This window comes from Zalophus californianus, chromosome 1 (assembly GCF_009762305.2).
Source record: "Zalophus californianus isolate mZalCal1 chromosome 1, mZalCal1.pri.v2, whole genome shotgun sequence".
NCBI classification, from domain to species: Eukaryota; Metazoa; Chordata; class Mammalia; order Carnivora; family Otariidae; genus Zalophus; species Zalophus californianus.
Genome location: NC_045595.1, coordinates 110,030,020 through 110,055,154, shown reverse-complemented (window position 1 = coordinate 110,055,154; position 25,135 = coordinate 110,030,020). Strand labels below are relative to the sequence as shown.

At 41.7% G+C, this 25,135-nt stretch overlaps 1 protein-coding gene across 3 annotated transcripts in view; it reads right to left on the bottom strand.

Moving 5' to 3' along the window:
- Positions 1–25,135, bottom strand: part of KCNAB1 (potassium voltage-gated channel subfamily A member regulatory beta subunit 1) — a 398,382-nt gene that overhangs the window by 358,651 nt on the left and 14,596 nt on the right. Inside the window, exon 1 of one of the 3 annotated variants that reach the window (XM_027587682.2) lies at positions 18,000–19,000. The exons of the other annotated variants lie outside the window; for them this stretch is intronic. Within the exon in view, the coding sequence (XP_027443483.1) occupies positions 18,000–18,241 (242 nt within the window). The 5' untranslated portion in view covers positions 18,242–19,000. Of the gene's footprint in view, positions 1–17,999; positions 19,001–25,135 lie in introns of those variants that run through there. 3 annotated transcript variants of the gene reach the window in all.

Here is a 25,135-nt window from a genome sequence, read left to right as displayed (position 1 = left end):
GTTCATTGCCATGCTAGCTTATGATATGTCCATCCCCTCCAGATGTGATCATTAGAGAGTATGGTCAGCATATATAGGTTGCCTCCCCATAACCTACTCCCCTTTTCTCATCAAGAGTATTCCGCTTCTTCCTTCTCAGCCAGGTAACTTAGGAGGGGTTGAGCACCAAGCAACAGAAGTCAATCAGCATCTCCCATTGCCCAGATGTGGTCAGTGGTCCAGAAGTGGACAGGACACCCAATCAAAACAAGAGACTCAATAAGAAGATGAAATTCTAGGAGAAGAAAGCTCCTTCTTTCTTCCTTCCTTCTGGAAGTGAATGAGTTTTGTCAGCCACCTTGAAAATGAGAAAAGAGCTTGAAGGATCTTCAGACCCATCATATGGAGCTGACAGTGGTGTCATTGCAAGAAAGAGTCACAGATGCAGATAGAGACCAGGTCCTGTCCACAGTGGTTGAACCTTAAATCTACCCTTTCCTGAAGTTTTCCCTACCTCTGGACTTTTTAGTTATGTGCACCAGCCAGTTTCCTTTATTACTTAAGCTGGTTCATTTTTCTGTTGCTTGAAATATATATACATACATACATAAATATATATGTATAAAATATATTATATATATATATATATCTGGTAGAGATGGTCTATACTATTCAAGGTTATCTATAAAATAGAAGCATTTTGATAGAATGCATTTCAATTTCTTACCTACATAAAGGCCCCAATTTTTTTTCAGGTTAAATTCAGAACAAGGGTCTTTTTCTGTAAACTTCACTACAAATCAGACTGATTAATTCCAGTACTTGTTTTGGATCTGAGGTATTCCCCACCCCCAAAAAAGAACTTCAAAAGCATATATCTTAAATTCTTAAAATCGAATTTTAATTTCAATTTTCCTCCCTTTTATAATAGTAACACACACACATTTGGAAATTGGGAATAGAAGAAGGGGAAAAATTGTCCACATTCCTTCCACTTAAAAATAACTACTGCTAATATTTGGTTGTTTTTCCTTCTATTCTTTATGCAATGCTTTTAAAAACTGCAATTGGGTCCATTATGATTGTTAGTATAATATCTATTTGTCCTGATTTAAAAAGTGAACTTGAGATCAATATGAAAGATTTAAAAGATGTGAAACATTCCACATACACATATACCCTCCATCCAAGTAGAATTACTGAATAAAACATAACAAAATAAATGTATATGCAAGTTTAAAACCAAGAAAGGGAAATCTCCAGATGCTGAAATGAAGGAAGCTCTGAAGTCAGAGGGTTAGGGCATGATGTCTCCTTACCCTCCCTCTGGAGGCAGAGAAGCTCCGGTTCATGAAGCAAGCATGGATAACTCTCTGAGCATCATTCTGAATAATCTGGCTTTATAAATATCATCAGTAGAAAATCCTTCTACATTCTGGCCACAAGTTGGGCTAATTTACATTTTCAACTACGGTTTTTTATATTTTTCCCCATGTTCCTAGTAGAAGGAAATCCAGAGATGCTACTCAGTTGATGGTAGACAGCGTTCTGTTAACTAGGATTTCAGAATTAACTTTTAAATTTTTCCTACATATGCACATGGGTCTTTGCTTTCTTCTACTAAGTAGATCTCTGTGTATAAAGTAAAATCTGTATCTCTCTGTTTTGCTAAGGTTAATAGTGACCTCCATGTTCCTAACTCCAGTGGCCTATTCTTCATCCTCACACTGTTTGACTCATCAGCTGTATTTAACATCGTTCATTCCCCTGCCTCTTCAGTGAGCCCCTGACACCACACCCCCTCCCGTGATCCTCCTACCTTTCTGAGTGCTCACCTCAGTCTATTTTGCTATCTCCTCCTCATCTCCCCCACCTCCTAGCATTGGAGAGCCTGGTGTGCTAGTCTCATGGCTTGACACTCTCAGGCTAGATGGATGATTTCAAGACTTATATCTTTATATCCTGAATATAAATCTCTAGCCCAGAACTCTCCTATGAACTCCAGACTCTTGTCTACTTGACATTTTCCCTTTGTTGTTTAATAGGCATTTTGATGTCTCATGTCCACAAGCTAAGCTCCTACTCCTCTTCCCATAAGATCTGCTCCCCTGAAATCTTACTCATCTCACTTAAGGGCAACGTAACTGTCCCAATTTCCCAGGCCAAGAAACTTGAAGTCATCTTTGTATTATATCCTTTTATCAAACATTACACCCAATTTGTAATGCTCTTAACTCTACCCTGGTTCAAGTTATTTTTATCTCTTGTCTGGACCATTACAATAATCTGCTAATCAGTAGCCCTGCTTCTAACTTTCAGTCTATTCTCCAACTTAGCTGTTTGAGTGATCCTGTTATTCATTCCATGATGATCCTGTTAAGAAATAAATCACGTAACTCTCCTGCTTAATACTCTCCAAAATCTCGTATGTCACTGGGACTAGAAGCTAACATCTTTTATTTTTTTATTTTAATTCCAATATAATTAACATGCAGTGTTATATTAGTTTCAGGTGTACAATATAGTGATCCAGTGATTCCATGTATCATCATGCTCATCACACCAAGTGTACTCCTTAATCCCCATCACCTATTTCACACATCTCCCCAGATCCCTCCCCTCTGGTAACCATCACTTTGTTCTGTATAATTAAGAGTCTCTTTCTTGGTTTGTCTTTCTCTCTTTCTTATCCTTTGTGCACGTGTTTTGTTTCTTAAATTCCACATATGAGTGAAATCATATGGTATTTGTCTTTCTCTGACTGACTTATTTCACTTAGCATTATATTCTCTAGCTCCATCCATGTTGTGGCAGATGGCAAGATTTCATTCTTTTTTATGGCTGAATAGTATTCCATTACACACACACACACACACACACACACACACACACACCACTTCTTCTTTATCCATTCATCTATTGATAGTCAATTGGGCTGCTTCCATAATTTGACTATTGTAAATAATGCTGCAATAAACATAGGAGTGCTGTATTGTTTTGAATTCATGTTTTTGTATTTTTGGGGTGACTATCCAGTAGTTCAATTACTGGATTAGAGGGTAGTTCTATTTTTAACATTTTGAGGAATCTCTGTGCCATTTTCCACAGTAGCTGCACCAGTTTTAGAAGCCTACATCTTTTAAATGACCTACAAAGACCAGCATGACTTGGCTTCTGTGCAGTAAAGTATTAAGCATGAGCAAAGGAAGCATTGGCCCTTTGCCCCTGGTTCCTGGGAGGTAACCACTAAGCCCTTGGAATGTTCTACACAACAGGAGTGTCTTTGTTTGACTGGAAGCCTTGGGCCATTTCTGATGGTCTATGATAAAATATGTGGTTTGTAGTGGGGACCTTGAGCCACTGGGAATCAGCTCATCCTCCACATGGGCTGAACACCAAGGTCAACCATGCAGGTGGTCAGTCTGTCTATATGGCCAATCTCCAGTGAAAAGTCTGGACATCAAGTCTTGGATAAGCTGCCCTGGCTGACAATATTCTGTGCATATTGTCACACACTGTTGCTGGGGGGAAAGTGCTTTCTATACAACTCCATTGGGAGAAGAACCAGAAGCTCTGCCTGGTTCTCCTGGACTCCACTCTAGGCCTCTTTCCTCACTGCTGATTTTAACCTGTATCTTTTTGCAGCCATAAACTATAACTGTAAATATAATCCTTTGCTGAGTTCTGTGAGTCTTTCTAGTGAAGCAAATATATATCTTCACTCTAGGCCTTTCTTTACGCATGCTGTGCCCTCTGTCTGGAGCACTCTTCCTCCCAGAAACCCAGGTTTCCTTTTCACCTCCTCCAAACACCATCTTCTCAGGGAGGCCTTCCCTGCCTACATCATTTAAAATCACAGCTATTTACTGACACATACACTCATCCTCCCTCCTGCTTTGTGTTTCTACAGAGAACTTACCCTTCCTGAAATGTTACAGTTTATTGTCTACCTCATCCCATCTAGAATGAAATCTTTAAGAAAACAGGAAACTTACTGTTTTGTTCTGTTTTGTTCACTGCTGTGTCTCCCGGAATAGGGTATAACACAGATGAGCACTCAGAAATAGCTCTTGAATAAAAGAGTGAATCTGTGTATGTTGGGGAGGAAATAAGGTAAATAGTTCAACCAAAAATAAACACAGCACCCAAAACAGCAAGGACCAATTAGTGGTCATAGAAAATAACTTCATAAAAAGAGTACCACCGATGAATTATAAAATACGGAGTAGTAGATTTGGCTGCATGAGCCTGACTTTCCATCTTCTAAGAGACTGTTTTGGATCACCCAACATTCTAAAGGGGTCATGAGACATAAGAGGGAAAAATATTTACCCACACAGGACATCCAGAAACCAAGAACTGGTGAATATGGAGTCAAAAAATGGAAGGTCCTTAGAAAACAGTTGTGAGGAAGGAACTGAAAGAAGATAGCTGGACTCCATCCACTCTCACGGAGTCTCACCCAGGCTCCCTCAGGCAGTTAAACCCCTTGAATGGAAAAGTGTGACCCTACTGTTGCTATTGCCGAGTCCCAATAACACTAAGTAGAACAGGTCAGGGTATTTCCCAAGATGTAAAGTATGGCCAGAATCAAGTGAGAAACCCCACAGTGACTCAATGACCTAATGATACCACCAAGGTACCATCCTCCAACTGCTAATTTCCAGCTGAAGAGTTCCTTAGTTATAGGTCAGGTTGTTCCTGGGAATGTCTGATTTATACCAAGAATAAGAAGGTCTAATCAGAACTCAGAATCATCCATAATTACTGAGGAGAGAGAGAGAATCCATTAGTGTATTTAGGATGACACGTCATCTAGGAATCCCAGCAGGATGGCTGTCCCTGCAGACTTGTCTCCCATCTTTTGGGAGATGACACCTGGGTGTTATAATGAGATGATGCGCCTCTTACAAGGAGATGTAAACCGAAAATGATCAGGAAAAGAGCAAGCCAAAAAGGGCTAGCTGACGGGCTTGATGGACAAGGGGAAGAACTCGTGGTGGGGAGGGTGAAAAAGGAGAAACCCATGCTCCATAATGTTGGCACATAAGCACCCCATCTAGGAGAAATAAGGAATATGCCCAGAGTGAAGGCCATGAGTGTCTTGTCTGGTCTCTGTAACACAGGACCCCACTGTGATAGGGCTGGACAGTGACATCACAGAGAACTTTCTGGAAGAAAGTACAGTGAAGACTTCACGAATGCAGTGAGGTAAATAAATGAATGAAAAGTGATGGATGTCTGAGGAGACATAAAAACAAAGTGGGCTTATGACATTATATGATAGGCAACTTCAAAGTATCTTAAAATCTAATCTATTTCTTATGAGAACAACATTGTCCCCAAGTACCACTATCTCCAATGAGGACATTTGTGACAATTTTAGTAAAGAGAGAAAGGTAGGAAGTAAGTGGCAAGGAGACTACAGGTGGAAAGTCTGGTGGAGCAATTCCTTGTGTCTGATCATCCAGCCGATTGCCTGCCAGTAAAGAATGAAGGCTTATTTGTGATTATTCTGCTTAATAATTCATTTATTCAGCAAATGTTTACTGAGTTCTACACTAGAGACTAGATTCTAGGGATGCGGCAATTAACCATACAGATAAGATCCCTGTCCTCCTGGAGTTCACACTCCAGTGGGAGAGACAGACAATACAGAAATAAACAGATTGGAGTGCTAAGAGGGAAAACAGACACAGAGGAAGTAGGCGCTAATTTGAGGAGTCTTAGAAAGAAGTCACAATGAGGATTAAGCTTTGGGGAAATTATGCATAGAGGTGCCAGTTATACACAATGGTCATCTCAGGAGCGGTGACAGCTCTTTTGAAAGGCCTCCCAGCTTCTAAACGCATGTGTTGTCACCGCGCCCCGAATTATAGAGCGCTGTAAAACTTCAAAAGCAGTGACCTGTTACAAACCCTTCCAATGCTAATGCAGAGCCGAGCTACCTAATGAGCTATACATTCTACACCCACACTCTTCAATTGTCAGAACTTCTAAAACACTCTGCCTTTACAAATTAAAAGGAATATCATGAGGGGGAAAACAGACTAAAGACAGCTGGGTCAAAAATCCTTGTCTAAAGATATTCCATCTACCCCACTGGGAACCTGTGTTTCCCTGGCTGCTGGGAGGCTCAGCTGCCTCCACCTCTCCCACAGTGGGCTCACTGGGACCTCCATTCAGAATCCACACTACTGCTCTGGAGCCTGTTCGTAAAAGGCCTCTCCCTTTGCTGCCGCCCCAGCCTTTTGGGGTGTCTCCGGGCTCATTTCCTTGGTACCCGCTTTGGGGGCTGGACATTCTGCGGTAACTGCGCATGCTCGATCCTCCCAGCCCTCTCACTCTGCGCGTGCGTGCTCAGAGGGCCTTACTCCCCTTGCCAGTAGCCCGGCAGCCCCGCTACCAGCACGCGCCCAGCAGTGGGTGTGTGGAGCAGAAGAACACAGATGGCTGAATTTATGTAGGTCCATGAGGTTAGTATGTCTTTGGGATCCCCCTCAGCTTTGGACCTCAAGTTCAAGACGAAAATGTTGTGGCCCTTGCTGGGCAGCTGTGGAGGACAGTCTTTGACCCAGAATCCGCAGCAGTAAGCCAGGGACTGCGGGACAGGCGCAACAATTGCGTGGCACCACAGCACCACCTTCCAACCGAAGCAGACACTGCAAATAGTCACGGCCCTTCTCCCACTGACCTCCTCCCTGCGCTAAATTTAATTCCAGCCCGAACTGTTCCAGACTGAAGAAAACTAAAAAGACATGACGACTAAATACCATATGTGATCCAAAACTGGATCTAGTACTAGTGGAGTTAAAAAAAAAAATGCTATAAAGGGCATCACTGTGTCAACTGATGAAATTGGAACACAGACGGCCTATCAGGTAAAAGTATCATACCATATAAAGGGTAAAGAGCTATAACATATGTAATTTACCTTCAAATTCTTGGAAATTCTCTTGGAAAAATAAATTAGGACGTTGGGGGGGCAGTGCAAGGAGCAAGCACGTAAGAACACGAGCAAAGGTTAAGGCAAATGGGGCAAAATGTTAACAATATGTTAAAAAATAAAGTGTCTAAAAAGTTATTTGTATTATTCTTACAAGTTTCCTGTAAGATGAAATTATTTTCAAATTGAAAGTCTTGTTTTGTTTAATAATCTGGTTTTAAGAAGTAGGTAGATTGTCTAAAAAAATAGATTTTGGGCTCCCATGATTAGAGGTTCATTTCTTTGGCTGTGACATATTTGCAGACCACCCCAAGTTCTCTACATCAACTGGGACAGCTTTGCTTTCTTCTGTTTGAAAAAAAAAAAAAGTTTGTTTGCTTCATAATTGTTTAAAACACACAGACCGAGAACGTATCTTCACCTGGAGATTGGCATATATCACACAATATATAATTGAAATCTTAGGCAGCATCAGTTGATAACTAGCTAGGGACAGGCAGAGGAATCACTAGAAAGAAGCTAAAGCAATAGGTATGGAAAGGTGCCCCATATAAGTGAAAATGAGCCCTGAATACAGAGGAAGGAGGGTGCCATCATTCCTCCACCTCTTAAATGTGGTGCCGAGCCAGACCTGCGGGGTCATGGTTCTAAGAACTACTGTGGCTTCTAAGCTAGCCTTCTCCCCTACAATCCTGACACACTCTCCTTCCGGGTTCCCTACGTCTGCTCCATCTCAACTGTACAACAAGGTGCTTGCCCCTAAGATGGCGCAAAAGACATCAACAGAACATTCTCTAAAGCAAGGCCAGTGGGGTGAGGCATCTGCCTTTCTTTACTCCACCAGCCACCTGCCGCCCCGGGAGTCTGTGGTGTAGTTCAGAATCCCCTGTGTTTGGAAACTCCCAGACACAGAAATTTCCTCTATCAAATATCTATCATATAGGTTATAATAATACATGCCTGCTGTAGATCAGGGCTTCTCAAAATCCTGAGAATACATTGGCCATAAACTTTTTTTCTCGCTATAGGAAATTTCCCATGTGATATCAAAAGAGACACTTCTTAATTTTCACAATCAAGGAAAATACACAGATTAGAATTTAAGTTCTGGTCTAGGACTGTCTGGATAAAGTTTTTAAAAGATTTCTGCTAGCTGCCATTCAGGAGCCTAAGGGCTTCATTTTCTTTATGAAATAGCGCATCCTAGTGGCACTCTCAGGCACTGCAGGGAAATGCAGAAGTGTTTTTGGTTTTTTGGTTTTCCTTGCGTGAACACATATTTGACCTACAGGAAAACCAGGTCTCAATGCTTATCTTTTTCTCGTATGGAACTGCCGTCAACAATTCCTATATGAGAAAACGTAGGTTCATAGAACCCAGTGTTGTTCTCGAGCCCTGAATTTCAAATGATTTCATTCGGCTGCATAAACAAAGCAACTTTTCCCCTGGAAAAACACAAGTGGTAATTTCAAAACAGAATGAAAATAATATTTCCAATCCAAGGGGCACTGATCTCTCACTTTTGCTTAAATTTTCAAGCCTTTTTGATCTAAACTGCCACTTTTAAAACATACTTATTTTAGAACTTCTGTTACACTCAAAAGGAAACGAACATTCTGCTCCATTCTGAATAGGCCCCTTTCACGAAGCCTTCTAGGCCCTTCACCAGCACACTCTTCAGATTTCAAGTAATCACATGGGTTCTGAGCCTGAGCCATCTCAGTGACACTGATGTTCCTCCAGAAATGTTTATACCAGGAGAGCCAGTCAGAGGGCTCAGAGCAAATTAGCACAGGCCTCGAGACTGACCAAAATTAGGCCAGTCTAAAATAAATCATGTAGGCTTTTTTTTTAATGTAGAAAATACAAATCCTGCACATGTAGCATTTTTTTTTTTTTTTTTTTTTTTTTTTTAGGATTTTGATTTTCACAGTCATGGCCATAGCCACTTTTCAAGCAGGTCTGAGTGTGCCAAGCACTCCTTGAAAAAAGTAGGTCACGGGAATTCATTGCAAGGGGATTTTGTTTTGGGGTGGGGGGTAGCTGGAAGGATGACAGTGAGTTCAATTTGGGAATAAAAATAATTTTCAATTCCCACGCTGTATTTTGGAAATTATGAAAAGGAGAAAGGGCAAGAAAGAGATAGTCCTTCCTGAGTACCCACTATTTGTGCCTTTGCATGAACAGTATTACCCTGTGAGGAAGGGTTTATTTTCATTTTATGGGTAAGGCAGCCAGGGATCAGAGAAAGAGGGAAGAAAGAGGGTGGTCTTCAAATCCTGCAGCTGGGACACCACCTTCTCACTCTGACAGAACCTAGGGAAAAGTCTTCAGAATGAAAATAGCTCTTACTCATCCTTAGAATTTCCATTTAGAGACCAGTGAAAACTCTATCAGTTAATGAATGGTCCCAGACGCTTTGCCCAACATCTTGGAGAAAGCAATCCGGTGAGTAAGGTTTCTCTCTGGCTTTCCTGCCCTCTTCTGTTCCTTCCCTCCTACGTCCCTGCACATCAGCCGGTAATTCCATGCCTGTGTCCCGACACCCAAGCTTTCCTCTTGATCTGGTCTAGAAACTTCTTTTCTACCCTCTCTGTTTTCGGGTCAGACCTGCCCGACATTTTGTTTCCTCCTTGGTGGGCTGCCTATCAGCGTAGATTACGTACTTCTGTTTTAACAGAACTGAGGTCTCTAACTGGAGAAAATCTCAGACACTGTGGCAAGCTGATGGGAGAGGTACTGTAAGCTGGTGGGAGTTTTTGCCTTTTAATTGTATTCTGCTTCAAGTATTTCTGTTCTGGACACAATACGAGGCATGGAAATACACAGATTGATAAAAGATTATTTTTATCTTTGTATACACCATTTGGAGAGTAATTTATTATAATGCTTCACGGGGCAATTTTGATTCAATCGGAGGGCATGTGTGGGGTGAAAAGAAAAAAAAATTTTTCTCAATAGATCCTAAGGACAGAGTCCAGATTTATGAAAGCAAGTGATGAAAGGAGAGTGGTAAGTTCAGAATTGTGCAAAATTCAATTTGTAGGTGTTTATTTTCTGCCCCTCTCTTTTTTAGATACATTGTGACACATATTTCCTTTCAAACTCTGCAAGATGACTAAATGATGGGTTTCTAGGACTGGCTGGGAAGGAAGCTGGAGCAAGAGAATGTCAGTCTCCCCCTCTGGCAGGCAGGGAGCTAAGCGCATTTGCAACTTCATTTAATTCTTACAGTGTCGTGGAGGTACTTAAACTGGGCCCATTTTACTGAGGGAACTGAGGATTAGCAAGTTTAGGTAACATATTCTGTCCAAGACACAGAAGCAAGTATGAAGTTAGAGCACTACTAGTGGGGGAAAGAGAAGTCCCTACTTCTTTGCTCTTTACTGTCTTTCTTTCTGCTCCCCAACTTCTGAATGCACCCCAATCAAGCAATACACAGTACTGAGCACTATCTAAATGCAAAGCAGGGGAGGACTGCAAAATATCATAAGCTCTGGTCCTTATACTCAAGGTAACAACAACATAATTTTGAGACTAAAACACACACACACACAAACACACACACACACACACACACACACACACACACAAAACAATCCAAACCTATGTGGAGCAAAACAGGTCATACCGTAAGAGAGGAGACTGTGAGTTGGATTTGCCGAGGCAAGGACAATGTACAAGAATATTCTAGTTAGGGAAAGTTATGATGAGTAGAGACCCAGTTGTCCAGGACAGGGGTGGAGGGTCAGTGTGCAGAACAATAAGACCGAAGCAGGTTGCAGAGCAGAGCAACAAGGCAAGCGCCAAGAAAAGTAGACCAGAGCAGGGTGGTGAATGAGACTGGACCTGCAGCATGCCCAGGAGGCAGTGAGCATACGTGCATGGGTACGCGTGCGCAGGTGTGGATGGGCATGTGGTGGGTTGGGAATTGGGGGGCTGAGAATAAATATGGAGAGTGTAGAGAAAGCACTGGACCGGGTGCCGAAGAACAGGGTTTCTCATCCCGGCTTTTTTGCTGGCTGGATCTGCAACTTCAGGCTAGTCCCCCGATATTGTAGCCTCAATTCTCTTCAGCTGGAAGATCAGAAATTGGAGGTTATCTCCAAGGTCTGCCCCATATCAGTAATTCTGAGACTTTCCCCTGCCTCTCCTTTTCTTCTGTTATTGTTCCTTCTCCACCTTCGGCTCCACAATATTGGAAATGTTCTCTTTGGTTTGCAAATAGCATAACTTTTTTTAAATGTGAGAAGCTGTTGCTTCATTGCATGAACCTGGACAAGCTCTGTTATTATAAAAGAAGAGTAAAATCTGTGTCATCATTATTGGGGAATTTTTAAAGTGCAAACAATCCCAAACTTACGTTTCTACTAAACCAATGGCCTTTCTTCTACTAGCCACCTACTTGCTTTTGCTGAATTATTTGATGCAATGCAACCCATTCGTTCCAGGGGCTCCACAGTAAAGAGCTCTAGGACCCCGACTGCTGTGTTTACTGTAAGGATATTTTTTAGGATGTTATTAATTATGTAATGAAGAACCATGAGAGAAACTTCTCTCCGGTCTCCAGATTACAAGGAGATGTGCCAACACCGAGCAACTGGCCTACCCCTACCTACCTCAAGGACTCTATGACTGTTGTAAAGAGCTCCATCCACTCTTCACAATTTGGTGCTCCTGGAAAACACAGGGCCAAATCCGATCCAAGCACATGGCTTGCAAATGGCATGCTCACTCCCCCTCGGGGGAACATATCCCCTTCCTGCTCTTAATCTTCCTTGAACTCGTTTCTTCTTCTTTTTTATTTTTATCTTTCTGAATTACATGCATTTGGGAACCTTAAGTACCTCTGGAAATAAAGAGGTTTAAAAATAAACGCAAACAAATCAATAAATAACCTATGCAACTGACAGCTTTGTGCTCTAGACCAGGGATCAGCAAACTATGGCTTATGGGCCAAATCAGCCTGCCACTTATCTTTGTATGGTCCTCAAGTTAAGATTAGCTTGTACACTTTTTAATGGTTTGGGAGGGAAAAAAGGAAGAAGATTTATGATATGTGATACTTATATAAAACTCAGTGTCATAACTCAGTGTCCATAAATAAAGTTTTATTGGAATACAACCACACCCCCCATTCACTTATTGTCATTGGCTGCTTTCAGCCTCCAACAACACAGTTCGGTAGTTATGACAAAGGTGGATCTGGCCCGTGAGCCTAAAATATTTACTATATGGCCTTTTACAGAAAAAGTTTGCTGACCCCTGGATTAGACCTTCATTTTACATCTGTTTGAGTTCATCCTGGCTAATTATAAAATTGCTTCAAAGCTGGGTGTTTGCTGCATCCTACTAGTCTAGATATTTTTTGTGTTTTGTCCATAAAACTAACTCTCAGTGGACTTTAACCTCGACCTAAGCTCAGGCTTACTATTTGGCTCAGATTTCAATGCTGTGTAATAGAGACAATTAACTTTCAGCCTCTTAGAAATGACTAAAGGACCCTCTTGGGCAACTATTTTATAGACACTAATAAAACAAATCCACAAAAACCTTCTATTTTTGCAGAAAATTCTAAGCCAACAGAAGGATCTACACAGTAACTTGGCACTTTTTGCACCACGTTCAAACAATTTCCTCCAGTTTCTTTTCAGTTGATACATGTGTTTGCATATTTACTGGTTTTTTTCCTCTCCTGGTCACCCTCAGTTAGAAATAAAACCAAGTCTCCATGGAAACACAACAGAATGCTCCCTCACAGATGATCGAGGGACCCAAGCAGCTGGTATTGGGCTGAAGGCTGCAATGGCATCTGACCAAATTAGGAAGAGAAAACAGCTTACCGGCTCTTCCAGACCTCTCAGAATTCTAAAGCTCAGCATGAAAACCTACACAGATTGCAAATTACTGTGGATTTTTTTTATTCCTTCTTTTCCTTCTAAGAGATACTCTGTCTTATCATAAGATATTCTTATATTCTTGTAAGATATTCTATTTACCCATTTGTACATTTCGGCTTTAGGGACTTCATCCCCTGCCCCTAGAGTAAATGACAGAGTCTATAGAATAAACAGGAAGGGAACTCACATTTAGTGAGCACCTACTGTGTGTTAGGCACTTACATGTCACAGCCAGCTTAACATCACATGGTTTGTGGACCAAAAGAGCTGGGATTTGAACTCCGTTCTGATTAACTCCAAAGCCCATTCTCTTTCCACTATACATGAAATAATACCCTTCAAAAAGAAGAAAATAGGGGCGCCTGGGTGGCTCAGTCACTGGGCATCTGCCTTCAGCTCAGGTCATGGTCCCGGGGTCCTGGGATCGAGCCCTGCATTCGGCTGCCTGCTCGGCAGGAAGCCTGCTTCTCCCTCCCCCACTCCCTCCGCTTGTGTTCCTGCTCTCGCTATCTGCTATCTCTCTCTCTGTCAAATAAATAACTAGAGTCTTTAAAAAAAAGAAGAAGAAGAAGAAGAAGAAGAAAATAGAAAAGACAGGGTGAACAAGGTATTTTGACATAGCCATGGTTAGGGGGATGGAGGAAGGAAACGAAGGTAAGGAAGCAAGAATATGAAATTCACCTTCCCACCTAACACCAACTATGTTTATAAGAAATCATGGTCAACCTAGGAATAAACCTAACCAAAGAGGTAAAGGATCTGTACTCTAAAAACTACAGAACACTTATGAAAGAAATTGAGGAAGACACAAAGAAATGGGAAAACATTCCATGCTCATGGATTGGAAGAATAAATATTGTGAAAATGTCTATGGTACCCAGAGCAATCTACACATTCAATGCAATCCCTATCAAAATACCACCTACATTTTTCACAGGGCTGGAACAAATAATCCTAAAATTTATATGGAACCAAAAAAGACCCCAAATAACCAGAGGAATGTTGAAAAAGAAAACCAAAGTTGGGCCTCACAATTCCAGACTTCAAGCTCTATTACAAAGCTGTCATCATCAAGACAGTATGGTACTGGCACAAAAACAGACACATAAATCAATGGAACAGAAAAGAGAACCCAGAAATGGACCCTCAACTCTATGGTCAACTAATCTTCGACAAAGCAGGAAAGAACATCCAATGGAAAACAGACAGTCTCTTCAACACATGGTGTTGGGAAAATGGGACAGCCACAGGCAGAAGAATGAAACTGGACCATTTTCTTACACCACACACAAAGATAAACTCAAAATGGATGAAAGACCTAAATGTGAGACTGGAATCTATCAAAATCCTAGAGGAGAACACAGGCAGCAACCTCTTTGAGCTCAGCCACAACAATTTGCTAGATAAGTCTATAAAGGTAAGAGAAACAAAGACAAAAATGAACTATTGGGACTTCATCAAGATAAAAAGCTTCTGCACAGCAAAGAAAACAGTCAACAAAACTAAAAGGCAACCTGTGGAATAGGAGAAGATATTTGCAAATGACAAATCAGATAAAGGGCTAGTATCCAAGATCTATAAAGAACTCATCAAATTCAACACCCAAAAAATAATAATTCAGTCAAGAAATGGGCAAAAGACATGAACAGACATTTCTCCAAAGAAGATATACAAATGGCCAACAGACATATGAAAAAATGCTCTACATCACTTGGCGTCAGGGAAATACAAATCAAAACCACAATAAGGGGCGCCTGGGTGGCTCAGTTGGTTAAGCGACTGCCTTCGGCTCAGGTCATGATCCTGGAGTCCCGGGATCAAGTCCGGCATTGGGCTCCCTGCTCGGCAGGGATTCTGCTTCTCCCTCGGACCCTCCCCTCATCTGATGTGCTTTCTCTCTCTCTCATTCTCTCTCTCAAATAAATAAATAAAATCTTTAAAATAAAAACACACAATAAGATACCACCTCACACCAATCAGAATGGCTAAAATTAACAAGTCAGGAAACAACAGATGTTGGCAAGGATGTGGAGAAAGGGGAACCCTCTTACACTGTTGGTGGGACTGCAAGCTGGTATAGCCACTTTGGAAAACAGTATGGAGGTTCCTCAAGAAGTTAAAAATAGAGTTACCCTATGACCTAGCAATTGCACTACTAGGTATTTATCTCAAAGATATAAATGTAATGATCCGAAGGGGCACCTGCACCCCAGTGTTTATAGCAACAATGTCCACAATAGCCAAACTGTGGAAAGAGCCGAGATGTCCATCGACAAATGAATGGATAAAGAAGATGTGGTATATATACACAATGAAATATTACTCAGCCATCAGAAAGGATGAATACTTACCATTTACATCAATGTGGATGGAACTGGAGGGTATTATGCTGAGCAAAATAAGTCAATCAGAGAAAAACAATTATCATATGGTTCACTCATATGTGGAATATAAGAAACAGCACAGAGGATCATAGGGGAGGGAGGGAAAATTGAATGGGAAGTCATCAGAGAGGGAGACAAACCGTGAAAGACTCTAGACTCTGGGAAACCAACTGAAGGTTGGTTGCCAGAGGGGCGGTGGGTGGGAGGATGGGGTAACTGGGTGGTGGGCATTAAGGAGGGCACGTGATGTGGTGAGCATGGGGTATTATATGCAACTGATGAATTACTGAACTCAACATCTGAAACTAATGATATACTATATGTCGGCTAATTGAATTTAATTTTAAAAAAAAAGAAAGATGCTTTCTACACACACACACATCAACAAAAAGAAGTCACAGTCAATATGATTTCACTCACATGTGGAATTTAAGAAACAAAACAAACAAAGGGAAAAAATGTAAGAGACAAACCAAAAACAAGACTCTTAACTATAGAGAACAAACTGATGGTTATCAGAGAGGAGGGAAGGGGGTCTTGGGTGAAATAGGTGATGGGGTTAAGGAGTGTACTTGTGATGGGCACCAGTGTTGTATGGAATTGCTGAATCACTATATTGTATACCTGAAACTAATATAACCCTGCATGTTAACTATCCTGGAATTAAAGTAAAAAACTTAAAAAGAAAAAAAGAAGTCATGGTCAAAAGCCAAGTTGGGGGGAACTGAGAGAACCTGTATTCTCTTCCCTAAAAATCCCTCCCTAATGTTCAAAGGATGATGTTTTAAATGAGGATGATTAATAAGGGTCTCAGAAGAATAGAAAAATTACTATGGAAATCTGGAGAAAGGAAACATGCTTCAAGTTGGAGGAAGGGGTAAGGGAGGAAGGTAATGGAGGAAGGGGGGCAGAGCACAGCAAGCTCATCATAATTCAAAGCTTTGGTGATTTCCTGGGGCCAATTTTCCATTTAACTGCACTTGTCTCTCCTCAGAGTCTGATCTGGAAACAGCAATCTTTCAAGTCCCACTTCTTACTAGTATGATCCAGTGGCATCTACCCTTGCCCAAGAGCCTGCTCCCATGACAGGACCTAGTATCCTCAAGGCCACAGAGCCTTGCTCTCCAAGGCATGATGAAGAGTCCCCTTGGAGCTGTATTCTCAAGCCACAGGAATATAGAATTGGCAGGGCTGCCTCGGAAGCTGGACCGGGGGATGCCTGCTCACCTCAAGCAGGTGGCCTCCAGGCCTCCAACTTCAACAAGGATACCTTTGCTTTTACCTATTTGAGGAGGGGCAAATCCTCTGCTTCAAAACTGTTTGAAAAACACTATCCTAGAACATATCTTCGTCTGAACCTTGGCACACATCGTCAGAGATCTAATTGATATTCAAAACCAGGACTTTTGAGAGAAAGAGGCATGCCCTCTGAAGGCTTATGCAAGGGTTCATGGTAATACCACCCATCCGGTGACAAAGATGCAGAGACAGATTTTTTTTTTAATGAAACGGTTCACCCTCAGCTAACCTCTATTCAGACATCACCACCCCACCACCACTGAGAGCCAGGGAGAGCATAAAGAAGAGAATGAGAGAATATGAAGAGGCAGAGGGAGAAGGCGGCTCCTTCTTGTGGAAGACAGATTCAGAAAGGGTGGGTGAGGAACATCCAGTGTATATTCCCCATAAACCTAGAAGAGCTCATTCCTCTTCTGCCTTCTGAACCCTTCGCTACATAGAGTCTGTGAGAAATACATTGCTCTCCACAGAAAGAAGTCATTTCCTTGCAAATTGCTTTATTAATCAGTTTAGCTGATAAACTAGAGCAGTAGCTACTACACTAACATAGACCTTTGGATTATAAAAAAAAAAAATGAAATCACTGGGGACATCATGTCCTCGCAAACAAAATCAATCTCACTCTGTGAAGTACGAGTTTGGACTGGAGCTGGGAAAACTGTTCTTTACCAATACCAAGTGATTTTTTGCCATTTTCATCATGCTTGTCCTTCTGAATGGCTTTTGCTCACTCTCCTGATATTTAAAACTCTAAGCATTTGTCAAGGAAACACTTACGCAGGTGCCACTGGCTGATTTAGCTAAGCGCATAGCATATAGAGGTTTGAACAATAACTGCTCAGACCAGAATGATACTTCCCATTGCAGAGCAATTTATAAAAATTACACATCCAACCCCATACCAGGGAAAGACTTCTCCCTTTTGTTAATCTTTCACAGAATAAATGATGGTATTGGAAGGTTGGAGAACAACCGGTAATTTATCTTGGGCTGCAATGATAAAGAAAAAAAAAAAAAAAGAACTTGCTCAGTTTCGTGAACTGCTTTATTGGTTTATTAACCATTAGCACAGACTACAGGATTCAGGTTTAGAGGAAAACAAGAGCCTTGAAGCCCAGGCAGCATTTCAAAAAAATCCTACTCTTACTTTATCAACTCCCTTAAGAAGAATAGAGCCCCCTTTCTTCATTATGACCTGCTACGTCACCTGCCTACGCCAAGCCAAAGATATTTCTGCTGGCAGCACATGACTAGGAGCTTCCACAGGTGAGTTGGACTACCTTCTATGTAACCTTTTGAGCAAAGAGAACGTAGACAATATAAAGCTCAAAAAACTGAGGCAGCCCAAGAAGAGGGCTCTCTACATTCATTTCTCTGTTCCTTTTTCTAGGTAGTGTTGGCTTTGTCATTTCCACCCTTCTTTCTCTAAGAACAACAACCCCGGACTTCAGTGCAGTGCCCTGGTCGAATGACATTGTGAGCTGCAAGTACCTGTAAGCCATGCCTGTCTCTGCTCTCGTCGTTTCCTGCAATGAGATTCCATGGACACGTAAGAACTTCTCCAGAAACTTCCGTTCCGTTGCTCCACTAGGCCTCGTCGGCCAGCAGGCTACCTGAACTGGAGGCTTGGTCACTGCTAGGTGCCGTCTACATTTCAGAGCCGATTCACTGGATTTGGGTAGACCCAGCTTGGGGCTGGGGATGTCTGCACAGGCAGGTTTATACAGATGCATGTTTCAAAAACCCAAGGAAGCAGAGCTAATTTCACAGTACTTAGCTCTGAGACTGGCTGTATCTTGCTCTGATTAACTTGGGTTATCTGGCTTTGGTGCGTCCCTAAAAGGGATCAGCTCATTTTCCTTAGATGCCCCTTCTTATTTTTGTGTGTGTGAGCAGACTCTTGAGTCCCTGGCAGAGCTGCTGGTTACATGTCTCTGTTGAAGTCTTTGTAAAAAAAGAAAAAGAAAAAGACCCTGACAAAGTCCAATCACTTTTCTTGGCCCTGTAAAGTTCCCAAAGTCAAACTTAAGCAACTATGTATTGGCCCTGGGGAAAAAATATGGGTACTCTTTCCCATGTCTTTCTATTTAGGTAAAAGGAAATATTTTGGTGGGATACAAGCCAAATGTTCTGTTCTCATAAGGATCATAAGGCCTTGCAGATGATTCATGAGTTGTAATGAGACCTTTCTAAATTATCAAGTATTTCATAATCAAATAATTTATTATACTAGTGACAGGATTCATTTGGGTAGAAGGTCTGTTAACCTTGTTCTTTTCAAGATGTTGCTATCAAGTGATAGGAAATATCAATAAGACGGTTGTAAAAAGCAAAGGGCCTACACAAATATGCCCAGTTGACTTTTGACAAAGGTGTAAGAACAATTCAATAGAAGAAGGATAAGCTTTTCAACAAATGGTACTGGAGGAATTGGACATCTATAAGCAAAAACAAACAAAACCAAATGAACCCTTCACTTAAATTTCATATTTATACCAAAAAAAAATCAAAATGTATCACAGCCTTAAATATAAAACTATAAAACTTCCAGGACAAATCATAGGAGAAAATCTTCAGGACCTAGGGATAAGTGAAGAGTTCTTAGACCTGACACCAAAAACACAATCCATAAAAGGAAAAATTAGTAAATTGGGTATCATCAACATTCAAAACTTTTTCTCCATGAAGGACCCTGCAAGGAGGATAAAAAAACTTTTTTTTTAATTTAAAGAAGTCATAAACAACATTTATTACGTTGGTATATCATGCAGACTAGGAAGAAATATTTGGACATATCCAACAAGGGGTTTCTATCTAGAACATATAAAGAACTCTCTAAACTCAACAATAAAAACATAAATACTCCAGTTAGCTGGTGGACAAAAGATAGTTAACAGACATTTCACTGAAGAAAATATACAAATGGCAAAAAAGCCCATGAAAATATGTTCAACATCATTAGCCTTTAGGAAGATGCAAATTAAACCCATGACATATTACTACACACCTATCAGATTAGCTAAATAAAAATGCCAGTAACACCACATGCTGGCAAGGATCCAGAGACACTGGATCGCTCACACATCACTGGTGGAAATGTACATTGGAAAAGAGTATGGCAGTTCCTTATAAAAACCAAACATACCAAACCTACCATATGACACAGCAACTGTACTCTTGGATATTTCCCCCAGAGAAATGAAATCTATGTTCACACCAAAAAATCATACACAGATGTTAGTAAAGGGTTTATTCATAATTGCCAAAACCTGGAAACAACCCACTTTTGCTACAATGGGTGAATAGTTAAACTGTGGTATATCCACACTATGGAACACTATTCAGCAATAAAAAGGAATGAACTACTGATACAAGCAACAACTGGAATGGATCTCAAGGGAATTATGCTGAGTGGAAAAAAGCCAAATTACACATGTCAAATAGGACTCGCTTGCTCTCCCTTTTCCCCAACACATCACGGACACTCCTTCCCAGCTTCCCAATCTTTCTGTCAGGCCATCATTCTTTATCTTGTTTTCTAATTGCTTAATATATGTCTTATCTTGCCAACTTTTCACTAAAGTCTTTAAGAGCAAAAACAAAAAGTCATGATATATACGACTACATTTATATCACGTCTTGACTTGACAGAATTATAGAGATGGATCACCAATTTGTGGTTGCCAGGGGTTAGAGAAGAGGAAAGAGAGGGATGTGGCTCTGTCTACAAAAGGGTAGATGAGGGATTCTCGTGCTGGAATTGTTATGTATCTTGACTATGGTGGTGACCACACCACTCTACATGTGTGATAAAATGGCATAGAACTAACACACACACACACTCACACACAAAGGAGTGTGTGCAAAACCAGTGAAATCTGAATAAGGTCAGGGACTTGTATCATCATCAATTTTCTAATTGTGATACTGAACTATAGTTATGCAAGATATCATTACTGGGAGTCACTGGGTAAAGGGATTTATCTGTATTCCTTACAACTGCATGTGAATCAATAATTATCTCAAAATAAAAAGTCAAAAAACAAAGGCAGAATCTCCTCATATAAGGGTCCCTCCACTTTGTGATTGCAGCTGCAATTCTCCTCCAACTAAGACTCTTAGACATGAATGGTTCATCCAGTCCAACAGCCTTCCTACTGCCACCTCACCCACCACCATAGCTTTGCTCATATGACCTCCCCCCTCCCATGTCCTATAAAAGCTCACCTCCTCTAGGAATTCTTCCCTGACCTCCTAGTTCCTTGTATATGATCATTCCTTGAAATTCCTCTTGCAATTCATGTCTAAAGCACTCGACACTTCTAAATTGTTTCCAAATATTTGCACAAACGATGATCTCTGCCATATTTTTGTACCACTTTTACCATTATTTATTATTTAGAATTAACCTGCTTTTTCTTTTTACCTAAATGAATATATTTAGTGTTATGAGTTGAATGTTTGTGTCCTCTCCCCAAATTCATATGTTGAAATCTAATCTCCATTGTGATGGTAGTTGGAGGTGAGGTCTTTGGGAGATAATTAGATCATGATAGTAGATCCCTCATGAATGGGATTAGTACTTTTTTTTTATTATGTTATGTTAATCACCATACATTACATCATTAGTGTTTTTTATTATGTTGTTAGTCACCATACATTACATCATTAGTTTTTGATGTAGTGTTCCATGATTCATTGTTTTCGTATAACACCCAGTGCTCCATGCAGAATGTGCCCTCTTTAATACCCATCACCAGGCTAACCCATCCCCCCACCCCCTCCCCTCTAGAACCCTCAGTTTGTTTTTCAGAGCCCATCATCTCTCATGGTTCGTCTCCCTCTCCGATTTCCCCTGCTTCATTCTTCCCCTCCTGCTATCTTTTTTTTTTCTTAAAATATATTGCATTATTTGTTTCAGAAGTACAGATCTGTGATTCAACAGTCTTGCACAATTCACAGTGCTCACCATAGCACATACCCTCCCCAATGTCTATCACCCAGCCACCCCATCCCTCCCACCCCCACCATTCCAGCAGAATTCTTAATCTCAGGAAACCAACTGAGGGATTAGTACCTTTTTAAAAACATTTTTATTTATTTATTTGAGAGAGAGAGAGCAGGCACAAGCAGGGGGAACGACAGGCAGGGGAGAAGCAGGCTCCAGGCTCCCTGCTGAGCAAGGAGCCCAATGTGGGGCTCGATCCCAGGACCCTGGGATCATGACCTAAGCCAAAGGCAGACGCTTAACCAACTGAGCCACCCAGGTGCCCAGTCTTTCCATTTTCAACCCAGCATCCAAAGCTGAGTCTCAAGGGAGAAAGAAGAGCTTATAGAGAGAGGGCTAGAAAAGTCAGAAGGATCAAGCAACAAGAGAGAGTCAAGGAGAAACAGGCACTCCCAAGTAAAGTTGTACCTAATGTTCCACCACGTACACGAGCCACTAGTTACATCTGATTTTGTGAGCCATGGAAGTTGCCACCAAAGCAGAGGTGAACTGGAAAAGCAGTCATGGAAAATGAGACATTAGCCCTCTTCAACACATCACTCTCTTTTTCTGCCCTCTGAATATGGAGCCAGGCCCAGGAGAGGAGTGAGGGATGAGCAAGCCAAGATTTGTCTGAAACTGGTCTCTTTATTAAGTTCTAAAAGCTGATCACTCATAAAAGGTCCCAGCTTGAAGGAGGGGAGTAGAAACTATATATATATATAAAGATTTTATTTTTTTAAGTAATCTCTACACCCAACATGGGGCTCGAACTTATAACCATAAGATCAAGAGTCACATGCTCTACCGACAGAGCTAGCTAGGCACCCCAAGTAGAAACTATATTTATAAGCAAACTATTGGCCCCTTTGGCTGTCAATGCAAATTAAGATGGGTTTTCAATTAAATGTACAAGACTCTAAGAAATGCCTCTGAGAAGCAGAGAGGGGCAGTAATGTCTGCTTTGCTCTCTTTCTATGTCTCAGGAATGACTGTTATATACTGTTCAGAATCTTAAAGTATTATGCCATCCCAGTGTGGGAAAAAGTGACAACGCCATCTGAGGAGAGAGGTGGTCACATTCTGCTGATGGGGTGCTGAGATTCAGAAATCACAAACAGAAACTCGCATAGCTCTAGGTGGTGAGCGGGCTTTACCCACATCTGCTCAGGATTCATATATAACTGTGTGACGTTGGTCAGGGCTTGACCTCTCTGTCCCCTTAGTTTTCTACTGGCTCAGACTTAAATTATCTCTAAGATTCTTCTAGGTCTGGTGCTCTGTGAGTTTTAAAAACTACTCGGGCTAAACATTCTCAGAGGTGAGGACCCTTCCTGTGTTGACTGGAGAGGCTTGGATTCAGTGAATTATTAGCCAATTCTCTGAGATGCCAGGCCCGGGAGCTTGTTGCTATTATTCTTGGAATAGACCAATCACATTTATAGCCTACTTTTAAATTTTTCTTGGCTAGAGAGATGACCTGTTAAACACTCCATCTTGGATTTATGGGCACATCACAGTTGTCTAAAAATTGTCTTGGCCTATAATTGAAAACTGAGGCCAGAGCTGGTAGGCGTGGGAGAACAAGACTGTGTTTCCCCTTCATCTCCTTTTAGGCGAAATTTTCCTAGGAATAGAAAACAACAGCTCCAGTGGGATGGGGGTGGAGTGGAGAGCACATGTGACAGTGCGTGGGATGATAGCTGGAGACAAATGGAAGCCCCGTCAAGCTAGCCTCAGCTCTGAAGGCACTGCCTCCCCTCAGTCCCAGCCTCCTTTACCTCTTTTCCTTAGCCCTGCTGCTTGCATATCATGTACTTTTGCATTATAATATCAAACAACCCCTCCTCAGTGTACAATCCTATTTCTTTTTTTTTTAAGATTTTATTTATTTATTTGAGAGAGAGAGAGAGAGAGAGCCCAAGAGGGGGTAGGGTCAGAGGGAGAAGCAGACTCCCTGCTGAGCAGGGAGCCCGATGTGGGACTCGATCCCGGGACTCCGGGATCATGACCTGAGCCGAAGGCAGTCGCTTAACCAACTGAGACACCCAGGCGCCCTACAACCCTATTTCTAATAACACAGAGAGGCATACACATTATAGCCTTGCTTTAGAAAAAATGAAGCATACTTATAGGTGACCAGATCGACAGGTCTCTTCCTTGGCCTGTGAAGGGCTTATGGGCAGGACTGGCCCTTGGGATTTCGCTGGCATCCTGTGTTTATCCCACACTGACCACACACCCACACAAAGAAAGCATCTCTGAGTAGAGTTTTGGTATTTGCAGCAGAAGCTCCCCTCATCACTTTGGGTGTGACTAACTTGTTCCTTCTGCAAAAGGTCCGAAAAGATGCCAAAATGAGGCCTTTGGTCTGAGTCTATGCAAAGGAAATGGCCAATGGGACCCCAACGTACAAAAGTGCGCTCTGTGGCCAGAAATATGTAGATAGATGGCTGTTGGGGGCGCAGAGTACCTTGGAAAAGAGGTAGGTGAGGAGGAGGGAAGGTGCGAGATGGGGCTTTGCTTCTATTATACAGGCTTTGCACTCTCTTTTTAAGTAATGTCAGCCATGAAAGGTTTGAAATCAGGATAGTATTGTGGTCACGAGCTGTTGAGTCATCACCAAAGCAAGGTTTCCAGGGTGCTAAGAACATGTTCCTCCGTTATCCCGGTCTGCATTGGCCTGGCTTAGAAGAATTTCCATGGAGTGAGGGTGGTATATAGTGGAAAGAGCATGAATTATAAAATCAGAAAGACAGGCTCGAATCCTACCCCTGCCACACGCTAGTGGATTGACCATGGGCACTTTCTGAGTCCCAGTTAATTCCTCTGGAAAATACGCCTCACCATATTACCTCATAAGGTTGTTGTGAGGATCAAAGGAAATATGGCGTTTGGTGCACCTGGCACAGAAGAAACGTCCCAAGACACGGTGGTTATTATTGTATCTGCCGCATTACGCAACTCCAGGGACAGCCACGGACATTGTAGTCTGCGCGGATAGTGCCCCCTAGTGTTGCACAGCGGGCAGAGCTCTACGTGGCTGACCTACAGAGAGATGCAGCGAGCGAGAGTTTTCAGGGGACTTAGTACTATGGGTTGCAGGGCTGCAAAATGATGGGATGGCTTTAAATACGACTTCCTCTTTTCTAAAGAGAAGTGAAGGATTATTTAATAAAGTTGCTTTGTTCTTCATCTGGTAAGAAGTCCCTCCATCACTCCTTAAGCGTCGACTCAAAGCAGATTTTCATGTTGCAAAGACTCCTACACCTCCGCGGTCACCGCTCCACGTGCTCTGCCGTGGGCTCACCCATCTTCTAACACACACACTTTTGGGGTCTGGAACTTGTCAGAGACAAGGCTGGGAGGTTGGGACACAGCCATAAAATCTCAGCTGTAAAAGCCAGGCCTAAAATGGTACAGGTTCAGTTTTGTGATACAATGTACCCGCTGTGAAGTCTTACTGGCATGATTCCGTCTGAACCAATCTACCTCTTCATCAACCTCTCCGAGGCACTTAACAAAAATCTAAAAAAATCTAGGATTCTAACCAGAGCTCTGAGAAGTCTTAGAAATCAACTGGGTAGATTTTCTTGTTTTACAAATAAGGAAAGAAACATCCACATAAATTAGAGAACAT